The sequence below is a fragment of the Anser brachyrhynchus genome (assembly GCF_964034855.1).
Source record: "Anser brachyrhynchus genome assembly, chromosome: 2".
NCBI lineage: Eukaryota > Metazoa > Chordata > Aves > Anseriformes > Anatidae > Anser > Anser brachyrhynchus.
In genome coordinates, this window is record NC_137695.1 from 149,567,874 (window position 1) to 149,580,378 (window position 12,505).

At 39.7% G+C, this 12,505-nt stretch overlaps 1 protein-coding gene across 7 annotated transcripts in view; it reads left to right on the forward strand.

Annotated features, from left to right (window-relative positions):
* Positions 1 to 12,505, forward strand: part of FER1L6 (fer-1 like family member 6) — a 107,236-nt gene that overhangs the window by 77,521 nt on the left and 17,210 nt on the right. For all 7 annotated transcript variants that reach the window (XM_080582048.1, XM_080582051.1, XM_080582049.1 and 4 more), the window contains 10 exons: positions 1,580 to 1,690; positions 2,205 to 2,366; positions 3,532 to 3,715; positions 3,935 to 4,119; positions 5,639 to 5,761; positions 5,906 to 5,945; positions 7,740 to 7,855; positions 9,269 to 9,400; positions 10,609 to 10,734; positions 12,167 to 12,294. In XM_080582048.1, coding sequence (XP_080438174.1) covers positions 1,580 to 1,690; positions 2,205 to 2,366; positions 3,532 to 3,715; positions 3,935 to 4,119; positions 5,639 to 5,761; positions 5,906 to 5,945; positions 7,740 to 7,855; positions 9,269 to 9,400; positions 10,609 to 10,734; positions 12,167 to 12,294 — 1,307 coding nt within the window. The remainder of the gene's footprint in view (positions 1 to 1,579; positions 1,691 to 2,204; positions 2,367 to 3,531; positions 3,716 to 3,934; positions 4,120 to 5,638; positions 5,762 to 5,905; positions 5,946 to 7,739; positions 7,856 to 9,268; positions 9,401 to 10,608; positions 10,735 to 12,166; positions 12,295 to 12,505) is intronic.

Sequence of the window (12,505 nt, forward strand, 5' to 3'; positions counted from 1 at the left end):
GACAGGCTGGTATCTTTCACAAAGTTATGTGTTTCTGTTTGGCTTTTTAAACAGCATCACAGAGGTGGCTGATAGAAACCACATACACTGAAAACTAGACCTAAATTTCTGGCCTTAAGTTCCACGAAGTCTATTCAAAGAATTGCTTCAGATTCTTACTGATAAGGGGCCATAAACATGTTCCTGTGATTTATTGCTGTTAATTATGTTATTACTAGCATATGCTGCAGGTGCTATGCTAGAAGACACGTTTTCCACCCATCTCCTCATACGCCTACAAAATCCTCGGAACAAATCCCTTCTCCCTAATGCTAATGAAACTCCCACACAACAGTACACAGCTGTATGGGCAGATGGCCTAGTTAAAAGAAGTGGAAGAGTTCAAGTTTACAGGTCCGTTGAGAGCTGTCTCTCAATGCTTCACCTTGCAGCAGTGACAAGTTAGCTCGGGAACGATGAAGCTCTCCAGAAGGTGTGTTTCTTTTTCCCAGAACTGTATGTGCAGTGCACTTTAGGTGCTGTGCTTTGTGAGAAAGCCAAGGGGAGCTTTTCCTGCAGGTTGTTAGTTTACCTGTGAAGTCAATGTTCCTACTGCTGTCTGCTAGCACAGCCCGAGCTTCTGGTAGGAGTGGTCATCAGGCCCCGACTTTAACTGCTGTATGTAGAAATGTACTAAATCAGGTCAGGCTTCAGATCTGCCCTGCAGATGGGATGAGAAGGTCATAAATGTACTGCAGAGAATTAGGAAGGGGTTGGGAAATATAAGCAGGGAGCTTTCCAACAGAAGGTGAACCAAATCAGCAGCAGAGCCTGGAGTGTGACAAGAGGCGAAGAGCAGTGAGATGGTGAAGCCTCGGAGCTGTGGTGGAGCATGTTCTGCTCCCACCCACCTGGCACGGGGAGCTTGTGTGTACCCGAGTAAGCTCCTGAACGTGGGGCAGACTTATATGCCATCACACATGAAGAGCATAAGTGCCGCCTGCAGCAAGATTTTAGTAGCTGCACTGAGAAGATCCATCCCTGATGCTGGAGATGTGATTCACAAGTTCTCAAATGCTGACAGCATCCAGTGGTGCAGGACTGCTATTCCCAAATATAATGCAGCTGAAGAGCTCTGGCATGTCTGGCTGGCAAATGTACTGTTTAACTCATGTATACTGTCTGTTCACCAGCCTTATTTAACTAGAATCAGATCTAGAATTTGTCTGTGAAAGTCTCCTAAGCAGTTTTGTTCAGGATTTTTATTAAATAGAATTACCATGCTTTCTGTTCTTCATAAATTAAATTACCATGCTTCAATACGTGCATGTCTGTAGGGCAGACTACATCCTGCTGGGGCAACAGGGACTATTTTTTCAGCAAGGTACATAACCCCAATCTATTGAACACACTTCCTGCCAAGTGTATTAGCATCACAGCAGGATAGACCACGGTCCAAGTCACATTACACCTGTCTGCTCTGTAATGTGTCTTGCGAAATTGCATTAAATTGGTGTTCAATACACCATTCACAGATACTTCTGATACAGTTTTTATTCTTCCAAAAACTGTCCTGATCCTTGACTGCTAAATTTTTCAGATTCCTGATTCTGATCCAGACAGACTTCCCCCAGTGGATCCACCAGATGTTTCGCAGATTTACCCGGTCCCAGCCAACATCCGACCTGTTTTAAGCAAGTACAGAGTGGAGGTGAGCTACCTAGAGTATTTCCATTTCCAAATCTCTGCTTCTTTTACTCTGTTACTGGACTATAAAGTTTTAATTATGTGTGATGATAATCTTAAAATTCTAATCCATAGGAATGATGTAAAAATAACATTTGGATCCCAAAATATACATGATAAGCTCAGATCAAAGTGATTCTCTAAGGCTGGGCAAGTGAGGCAGTGCTTCCACCTGAGACCAGCAGAGGCTACTTGTCAGTCCTGGCCTGCTAGGAAGGGACTGCTCCCATGGCAGAGTGAGTCTGAGGGACCTGCTTCCCTGCACTTGTTCTCAGTACAGCCCAGGAAGATGGCTGCAGGAGATGGAGGCCTTCCCCTTGTAACTGACCTCACTGGAGGTGATGTTCGGCATTGGCCATCTCCCAGGCTTTTTTTGGGGGGGTCCCAAATTTCATCCAACCAATGTCTCCTGCCTGCTTGCAAACGATTGCACTTTCTCTGCCCACTTTGTGCAACTGATGTTTCTCTGCCCACCACAGGTCCTGTTCTGGGGTGTTCGAGAGCTGAAGAAAGTCCAGCTTCTTTCTGTAGATCGCCCCCAGGTTTTCATTGAGTGTGCAGGGAAAGGAGTGAAATCCTCTGTCATCCAGAGCTACAAGAAAAATCCCAATTTCAATGTCCTTGCAGATTGGTTTGAAGTGGTATGTACAGTGTACTACTTCTTGCCTATCCATTCTCTGTTTCGGCTAGGCAAGGTGCTAATTACTATTTTCCCTCTTTTTCTGTCAAATCATTTCTTCCGTGTCTTGTGTGAAGGCTATGGGACATCAGTTCTTATGTGAAAAGCTAATGGTTTGAAGATGTTCTAAAAGAATTCTGCTACAAATGCATGATAAAAGAAGGCGCGATGTTCCTCAAGCTATGTCCCAAATAGGCAAAGAAATATGTTGCAACCAGGTTTTTACTGATAGGTTGGAACTTGTTGCCAAATAACAGGGCTGTTTTTAGTATTCTTTTTTTCCTCATCTCCCATTTTGCAAGGTAAAGCTCAGTTTCCTTTATTTTCTTTCAATTCTCTGAATTTCCCCTAGAGTGTTACTGGTCTATTAAGAAGATCGATCATTTCTGGCTCATGATCTCTGGACCTTTTCACATTGTAACCCTTGCTGTTACAGACTGGTAATTTAATTATTACCTGTTTCTTGGGTTATGAGAGCTATTAGTTTCACTGAACAAAGGCCAACATCAGAAAAAAATATCCATCTGATTTGCTCTACTTGGCAACATTAACAGAGGTGAAATTTCATTTTCAAGTCAAAAGAATATCAAAGCCTTAACCTGGATACTGAGGCACAATAACTAGAGCATTTTAAAGTTCCATTGTACATTACATGTCCAAAGGGCAGTTTTACGCTTTAAAGTCGTTCTATAAACATGAAACTACCCAGTATTCACCTCTCATGATTGGGCAAACTAAGGCAGGTAGGATTAATAGCCTTGGGTAAAGCAGCGGTGGCATTAATACTCACAGCCTCCAACACTGTGTTCATTCCCTCTAAATGTTCCTGATTCTCCCAGTTTGTCCTAATAAGATGGGCTTGCCTATGTCAGCATGGGACTCAACTCAGTTACACTGTCCCTATGGTCCATTCTGTATTCTTAAGGAAAAGGCTTTCTCCAGACTTTTCAGAAAACTGTGGCCAGAACTGTGTTGCCTGTGTATTCATTTTGCATTTGAGTCTGTAAATAGCTGGGGAGGAGAAGGGAGGGAAAATTATCAGTTTTATTGCTGTGCATGACAAAAATTCAAAATGTGATCTAAATTCTCTAGCAATTCTCATGCTGCTGTCTGCCCTCCCCCACTAGGAACTGCCTGAAAATGAACTCTTGCATCCACCACTAAGCATCTGCGTAGTCGACTGGAGAGCATTTGGGAGGAGCACTCTTGTTGGAACACACACCATCAATTGCCTTAAGCAATTCCTATGTAAGGAACAGTTGGGTCCTCAAGCTACACCAAGAAGACTAGACATTATAGAAACAGAGAAAGGTAATTGGGGAATCCTGACCCCAAATAGAAAGACAAAGCATTGTTTTTTGAAAACAGTGAAGCAACTGCTCAGAGGCTTCACACTAGGTACATGATTAGAAGATTTGTTTAAAAGCGTTGAGCATAGGGTCAAACCCTTAATGATATGATTGTCACCAAATATGATGGATGACAGCATTTCTGGTAAAATCTACCTAAGTTGCAAAGTTTTTATTTCAGCTTCACCTGAGTCATCCCAGCCTGCAGACCTATCCCAAGAAGAACCTATTTTAGTTGATCATGTCTACGCTGAGGTGGAGCAGGGTAAATGTACCGTGATAGAGCCGGAACCACTTCCCACCACACTTCCTGCTGCTGAACCAGAGCACTCCACCTCTGAACCACCGAAAGACAGAAAACAGAAGGTGGGCATAGCTGAAACTGCCAGCTAACTGTCTTGCAGTCTTGTAGACTCTAGCCCTTCCTTATAAAATGGTAATCTCTTATTTGCATGTTAGATGTTGTAGCAGTAAGAGGGCTATTTTCCAGATAACAACTTCCTGAAGGTTCTGGGTACTGGTGTTAATACCCACACTCTCGCTGGCCCTTTAGAGGGCTTGTTAGCAATACTGCTTTGATCCCACATAATTTCATTAATTCCGTTAATAAATAATGCTGTTTTTTCCTTCTGTGCTCGATGTTCATCCCATGGACAAGTGCTAGTGATGTAGTAGACTTTTTGCTCCTCTTGGCTTTGAATGATCTACTTAATTACAAAACTATTACTATATATGACTGCTTCAAAGTTCATGGCATTTAGGCATGGATGAAAGTCTCATTGTGTTAGATGCTCTATAAACATAGAGCAGAAAGTCTGTTTTCAAAAGATCTTACAGTTGAAGTATTAAACTGGTGTCAATGTGTGAGTATAAATAGACAGAAAAGCACAAGTAAACAAGGCAATCCTGGTCAGCATGGCACTTACTGTACAGTATCTGCTCTAGAATGTGCACATGATTTTTTTGGGGGTGCACACATTCTTCCTTTCTCTGTGGTTTCTGCCATCATGATCACTGTTTTATTAACAACAGTAAACACAAAGGAGGACACAGCACTGAATTTCATTTCAGAAGTTCTTTCTGCAATTGCATAAGGCAGGTTTCTTTAACTCTTGATGTTTCAACAGTTAGTTGTTTCCAGCATCCTTCTTATTTGGGGGGTAAAGGAAAATGCAGGGATATCTTATGCCTAGATGTACACACCCATTTGGATCTTTGATCTGTTATGGAACAATTTAAATATACGACTGCAAAGGGTAGTAAGAAAAGATTCCTAGAAAGAACCTTATAATTTAACTTTCTGTGTCATATTAATTACCATCCCCACTCCCTATTTCTCTCTGTGTTCCTATCTCCCCACCAAACAGACAACTCTGTGAGGGTGTAGGATGAAACATACTATTTAACAAGGGCCCAGACTTCTTAAACAAGAATAAAGCTAGTAACATTTGCTGCATGAGCAGGTCATTTTCTGGTTCAGATTTTAGTTTATGTTTTTGTTTTTGTTTGCTTGTTTGTTTAATGAAGAAAACTGCTGAATTGCAGCAACTCTTTCTTCTTCCAAAAGGCAATAAATAATAATGGGAGTTATAAAAAAATACCTATGAACTTGAATGGGAGAAATCAATTTGTACCTGGATGCTTATATCCCTTAAATCTACACAGAGAAATAGGTAATAATATTTTACCTATTTTATGGGTTGCTTCATGGTTGATGAAGTGTCTTGGAATAAAAGACAGAGACACTAATTTGTCTTGCAATTTATTTATCTCGTGGAGGTTGAGATTTTCTTCATATACATCTGGTCATGCTTGATGTCATGAGTAAGGTGATTAATTTGAATCAGTTCTAGAGTTCAAAAGTGTTTTCTTTATGCTTTGGTAGGATAGGAAAAAATCCATCCAACGGTCAACAAAGAGGAGAAAAAGAACGATTGCAGATGAATCAGCTGAAAATGTTATTGACTGGTGGTCAAAATACTATGCTTCTGTGCTCAAAATGCAAAAAGTAAGTCACCCAGTAGCCCCAAACTCACACTAATAAGAAATGTTGTAAATCTATATGTACTTCTGAATCATTCTTTTTTGGTATTACATTCATATCATACTGAAGAGTTTGTCAATTACCTCGCCCCCCCCTTTTTTTTTAAAGGTGAAAGATCTTTTTCCCAGTGATGGAAAAGCTGAAGACTGTAAGTAAATTATTTGCATTTTTTATTATTTTGTATTACTAATACTTTTATTCTCTACTATTTTACTTTTAAACATTAATGTCTGAACAGAATTCTGCTGGCACAGGGAGTTCTTACCTCTACAACTGTTCAGATGTTGGGTAGGTTAAAATTTCACAGGCACTTTTGGGTTAGCATGAGTTTTTTGTCATTCCAGTCTCATGCACAAAGATTTTTAATGTCAAAATAATGATGATAGAAAGTGAAGATTATCCTTATCTCATGTTACTTTTGTAACAGGTCCAGAAAAATGAGCTTTTCTGAATTTTGAATCCAATTCAGAATCAATGACATAGGAACAGATTCTGCTGGAAGAGTTCATGATCATGTGTCTTATTTCCATAGCTGTTAAGCTTTGGTCCTTGATTAGGTTCAAGGGGAAAATATTTTGCAAAAAATTCCAATAAGAATTGGACAGAAACAGGCAGTGTGTATTTATGTGTATATATATATATATAACAGAAAGAAAACAGTCCATGGCTTAACAAGTTCCCCCTTAGTCAAACAGCTCTAGAAATTATTTTTGACAAACGTGGCCGCTTGAGCAGACTGACAAAGAAAACAAATGCTCACTGTTTGCACAAAGCTGTTGTTCAAAATTAAAGTACAGCATCTTCCTATGCCAGGGCTGACTGCACTTCACCAGTGATTGAAGTGATCTCTGTTTTTAAGAGGGTGTTTTTTTACAGCAATCCAGATTGCTTGAGATTGATGACATGGCCTAAATGTCAGATGTTATCATTCTCGAAATAGCAGCTGACAGTGTTTCAGTGATCATCAGTGCTGCTGAGAAATGAGGCACAGATCAGTTTCTAAGTGGAATTCACTTTTCCAGATGGAAAAAATATTTGGATAGAAAACATTCCACAAAGATGTGATGTTCACTTACAATTAGATTTTTACTCGCTATGTTGACGTGCATCTATCTGCTATCCAGGCAGTTGTGTGGCATATTGTTTTTTGACTGATGGCTCAAGACCTTATAAATTCTCTTCTGATAGTTCTTGTTACATATTTTAACCTATGATGAAAAGCATTATACATATAGGATAGCACTGATAGAATATGTACATATATATGTAGTTCTAACTATTGAGTAGCAGTGGTATCAGGCACATATGCATGTCTCAGAAACTGAAAGTAAAGTGAACTCAAAATCCAGACTTCAGCCCAAGAACTGAACCATCTCAGTGCCGTTTTTGAGGGCTCATCCTCTTTGTTCAGAAATCCCCTCTCATTATTTGGAGTCCTGCTCAAGGTTGGGCAGATGCCTCCTGCCATTTTTCATACTTCTGGTCTTTCCCAAGGTGAGATATACTCCATTTTGTGATGCCTTTAGGCAGAGAAAAGATTGGATCACTCATTATATGAAGTACCAGTCAGCCGAAATAGCAACTTCCAGTTTTAAATGTTACGTGAAAGGTGTTAAGATCTGTTGGTTCACATCTGGGAGGAGTGAGAGAGAAAGCAAAAGGACATTCTGGGAGGTGACAAGCAGGGAAAGAGTGATACAGGATGCCATCACACTTGGTCCACCAAGATCAGCATGAAGACTATCAGCCACAGACAGGATGAAATGCCACCTCTCTGTCTGGGAGGAATGATGGGAAAAGAGGGGACCCAATGCTTGGTAGCAGAAGAATGAGTGGAGAAAGAGCAAGGGGTAATCTTTACAACGTATTTTGCATCCTTATCTGAAACACTTGATATGCATTGCTGACCAAAAACCTACATGATGTTGTGAAATCTCTGCAGATAAGCAGACTTCTGACCATATTGCATTGATCATAGAAGAGGAGCCAGACAAAAGGAAGGATAAGATATTTAAAAGGAAACTGCAGGAAACGACTCCAAATCTAGCAACACTGCAGGTAAGAAAGAAGTAAGTCTAAGAGGTAAGTCTGTTATTCAGTCTACTCAAAGCTTGACCTCAGGGGCTGAGTTTAGCAATACCCTCCTTCTATTTATTTTAAACACTTTGAAATTGATAATACACACATGATAATAGTGATTCTGCACATAAGCACATAGGTCCCAGAGAACATCCAGGGTCTTGTAGGACGGATGTGACCCACTTGCCCTTAGACCTTCAGTTACCAATATAAATGCACATAGAGAGCCTTAAGTGAAAATTCAGTTTTGGTGTTCACCTGTAGATCATTGTATTGCTACCCTGAATTAATTTAGTGTGACTATCAGCCTCCTTTCTTTCCCTTTCTTCTCTGTTTTAGTGGGTTTTTTTTGTTTGTTTTGTTTTTTGAGTTTAGCTAATCAAATGTATCTTTACAACATGAGGACACTTTAACTAGCCAATTCCTTTAACTCTGTTAATAGTTTGGCTTAAGAATATCTTTTTTGAAATGATATGATGCTCTGTCTATTAATGATACTCTATTTATGCTCTTTTTTGAAATGATACCAGCACAAAAATGTGAATGATAAGGGGCAGGGGGGGAATTAATGTCATGTTGGTAATGTTAAATCCTATTAAAAATGACTAAAAAGAGTATGGAAAACATTACTGTAATTGTCAGCATCCTACCTGCTAGGGAAGTAATATTCAGCTTGTGTTAGATTTGGTTGGGATAGGAGGAATTCAGAGAAAACATAATGGGTCATGCCAGAAGACTGGAGAGATGAGGAAGTCTGAAAAGATTAGGACTATTTGGGTTAGGTAGTAGCTGAATAAAGGGGAATTTGACACTGCTATTTCCAATTTTTAAGAGATGGCATTAAACTAGACCCTTTTCTTTCACGCTGAATAAAACTTCATAAATTACAGGTGGAGAGTTCAGGGGGAAAAAATGTCCTTTTAAAAAATGTTTTGGTCTTTTTTACCTGTCCTAAAGCTCCATCCCAAAAGCAGTTTACTGTTGTCTGCTTTGCTGTCTTGCCTTGATACATTAACATAGCTGTTAAAATGCATCAATACATCAAAGGCATGTTGCAGAGAGGAAGCAGTTGTAAAGAGCAGCACATCCACACTGTTTTTCTCCCACACCAGTGCTTATAAATGTTCATTCTGGATCTTCAAGAGCCTCTTTTACCTATTGAATTAACGAGCTGTTCCAGTCCTTGGGAAGGACTTTTGTTAAGAACAAAGCTGTTCCTGTTTTGAGTTGGGAATTAACTTTTTTTCCCCCTCAAGGAGTTTTGCAAAACCTTGGTTTTATTAAAATCTGTATTTTAAGTCAAAATGGATTTCAAGTCATCCTGTAATAAAAAAGTTGCTATAAATATATTCACTGCACTACAAAAAAATAAGCATTCTCCTATTTTCAAAGATTTATGAAGGAGACTTGGAGAGTGAATTTAATAACTTTGAGGACTGGGTGAAAACTTTCCATCTCTTAAGAGGAAAATCTAATGATGAAGTTCATGGTGACTCTGAAGACAGAATAATAGGAAAATTTAAGGTGAGCTCTAATGTTTACATACAGTCTCTAAATTATTACCCACTTTTCATGCATATTTCAAGTATACCAAAGATGAAAGAAAAGGACATTAACAGTTTGTTGTAAATAGAATTATCTCTTTTATTGGATCCAGTCATATTTTTATTTTCCCATTACCCAATAGATGAAAGCAGCATCCAGCACCAGCTGTTCACTGTTGATTTGAAACAAGGAATTGGAAAAAAAAAAATCACGGAAGGGGAAGAAGAGTTATATTACGTTGTTCAGATTCCACTAATGCAACTTCCATTGCTATGCTATCAGTTACACCAACTTATATGTAATTTTGAGTAGTTTAACTGGAGGCCTTTATAGCTGCTCCATTTGGAAAAAAATGCACCATTAGGCAATCTGAAAATGCAGTTCAAAGCCTGAATAATATTAGTAGGATTTCAAGCACTTTGTACTTCAGAGAAACTGATTAAACTCATTGATACTTCTGTTAGTTTGCAATGCAAATTTCTGTTCAAATGACTTGCCGATTGCTTTCAGGCAGCATGAACTACTCAGCAGCATGAATCAATATTGGTTTATATGAGTTGTTCAGTGGCTTCAAAAACATACAACAAGCTGGGTTCCAGTCACACTGCTGTGAAACTAGCTCACTGAAATTATCATTTTACAAATATGTAGTTAAGAGCAAAATGCTATTTTCAGAATATTAATACCAAGAAAAGTAGATATATTAATACCAAGATATTAATAATAATAATTAATACCAAGAAAAGCAGAGTACCTGCAGGCGTTTGTCTTTAAATAATAAAATGGATAGCTGAGAGCATGCGAATATTTCTTGCAATCATCTAGATGCCGTCCCTGGAGGTATTTAAGAGACACGTGGATGTGGCACTAAGGGACATGGCCTAGTCATGGGACTCAGTAGGTCAGGTTGATGGTTGGACGTGATGATCTTGAAGGTCTTTTCCAACCTAGAAGGTTCTGTGATTCTGTGGTTCTATGGTACTACGTTATAGACCAAAAACATTTAACAGATGATGTTTAACATGCTGAATCCTGTGTTCCCTTTGAGTGGTACCGCAAAATGTGTTGTGTATATGTATGTGCTGCAGTGCAGGCTGTTTGAATGATGTTTTGCTTGCATTCAGAGGTTTGTTTCTGTATTGTACTTCATCTATTTTCGAGGGAAATAAAAGACAGTATATTACCAGGGCTCCTTCTGCATATACCCATGTCCTGAGGATGGCAGCTTGCTAGATGGAGGGCAGCCCCGCATCCTGCAAGGGATACCACCAAACCACTCTGTCAATGTCCTCATCAGGGTTTATATTGTGGCAGTAAGTACAAAGCTGCTTTTTTAACCTTGAAATAAGTGGGACACTGCTTTTCAACTTGGTTTACCTCCAGTATCTTTGCAGTGAAGCTTCTGAAAATCCTCATCCATGTAGTAGATTTTTTATTGTATTTCAGTTAGTGTTTCATGTTGTATAAAAGTGTGCTCTGAATAGAAAACATTACACATTCCTCATGATAAGCCACAAGACAGGATAATCACTTTACTTGTTAGGGCTAAAGAGGCTAGAAATATAACTAACACATCATGGACAACCTCTTCCAGTCATATTATGCAAATGCAGTAAGTTTTAATCAGTAGAGTTGTTTCAAAATTACACATCAACACAGACTTCATACTGAGGGAGAAATGGGAGAATATTTTGTGAGGGCTGTGAATTGGGTGTGATGAAAGCAGTAGATGTTGTGGATAAGGTATGGGGTTGACAAAGAGATAGAAATACAGAGGACAAGATAATGAGGGAATGCAATGTGAGAAGTGAAAGAGATACATGAAGCAGGTATTTCAGAGTTGCAGGAGATCTAAAAAGGAAAGAATGTCATACAAAGAGACAACAACAAACAAAACTGAAGAGAAGAATAGGAGGAGGATACTTTATTTCGTGACTATAAAAGCATCCAAGCCATTTCTTCTAAATATAATCTGAGGATCTGGTTTGCATTGTCCAAGGACCTGGTCCACTTTTTTATGGAAACCTTTCCTGAATCCAGCATGTACTAGTGCAGACAGCTTCTTCCTCAGCATTGAACAGGCTGAGAGAGTTGGGATTGTTCAGCCTGGAGAAGAGAAGGCTCAGGGGAGACCTTATGGCAGCCTTCCAGTACCCAAAAGGGCATACAGGAAAGCTGGGGAGGGACTCTTTGTCATGCAGTGAAGTGACACAGCAAGGGGTAATGGCTTTAAACTAAAAAAGGGTAGATTTAGATTAGATATAAAGAAGAAATTCTTGACTTTGTGGGTGGTGAGGCATTGGCATAAGTTGCCCAGGGAATCTGTGGATGCCCCATCCCTGGAGGTGTTCAAGGCCAGGCTGGATGGGGCTTTGGGCAACCTGGGCTGGTGGGAGGTGTCCCTGCCCATGGCAGGGGGTTGGAACTGGGTGATCTTTAAGGTCCCTTCCAACCCAAACCATGCTATGATTCCATGATTGCCTCTTCTGCTAATCTCTTTTCCCATCTTAGCAGTGGTGGGATGGTGCTTCCATCTGCTTCACCTTTGGAAATCCTCCTCTCCTCCAGACTGTCTTTTCCCAACAGCCTGTGAAGCCAAATGGCAAGTTTTGTATTACTCAAGGAAAGCAAAGACCCTGACTTCCAGAACACCCAGGACCAGGCAGGGAACCCACAGACCTGTGCTGTGACCATACTACATTTAAGCAAGCTTCCTGAGGACACGGAAATCTTTCTTCCTAACAGGCATTTAACCTCAGCCCAGCTGATCCAGATGGCAAGTCAGATCCCTACATTGTACTGAGACTGGGCAACACAGAAATTAAAGACAGGGAAAACTACATTCCCAAGCAGCTAAACCCAGTATTTGGAAGGTCAGTAATGTCTTCTTTTTGTTTTCAGTGGGTTTTTTTGTTTGTTTTGTTTTTTCCTGTTTTTTCCCTTGCCACCACTTTTGCTGTTACTATTACAAAGCGTTTGTTATATAGGCTGATGTCTGCCTACCCGGATGTTGTATGATTCTGTTGATTAAAATGTTAAAAATTGTTATCACCCTGTATGATTACAAATTATTTAATTTTCATA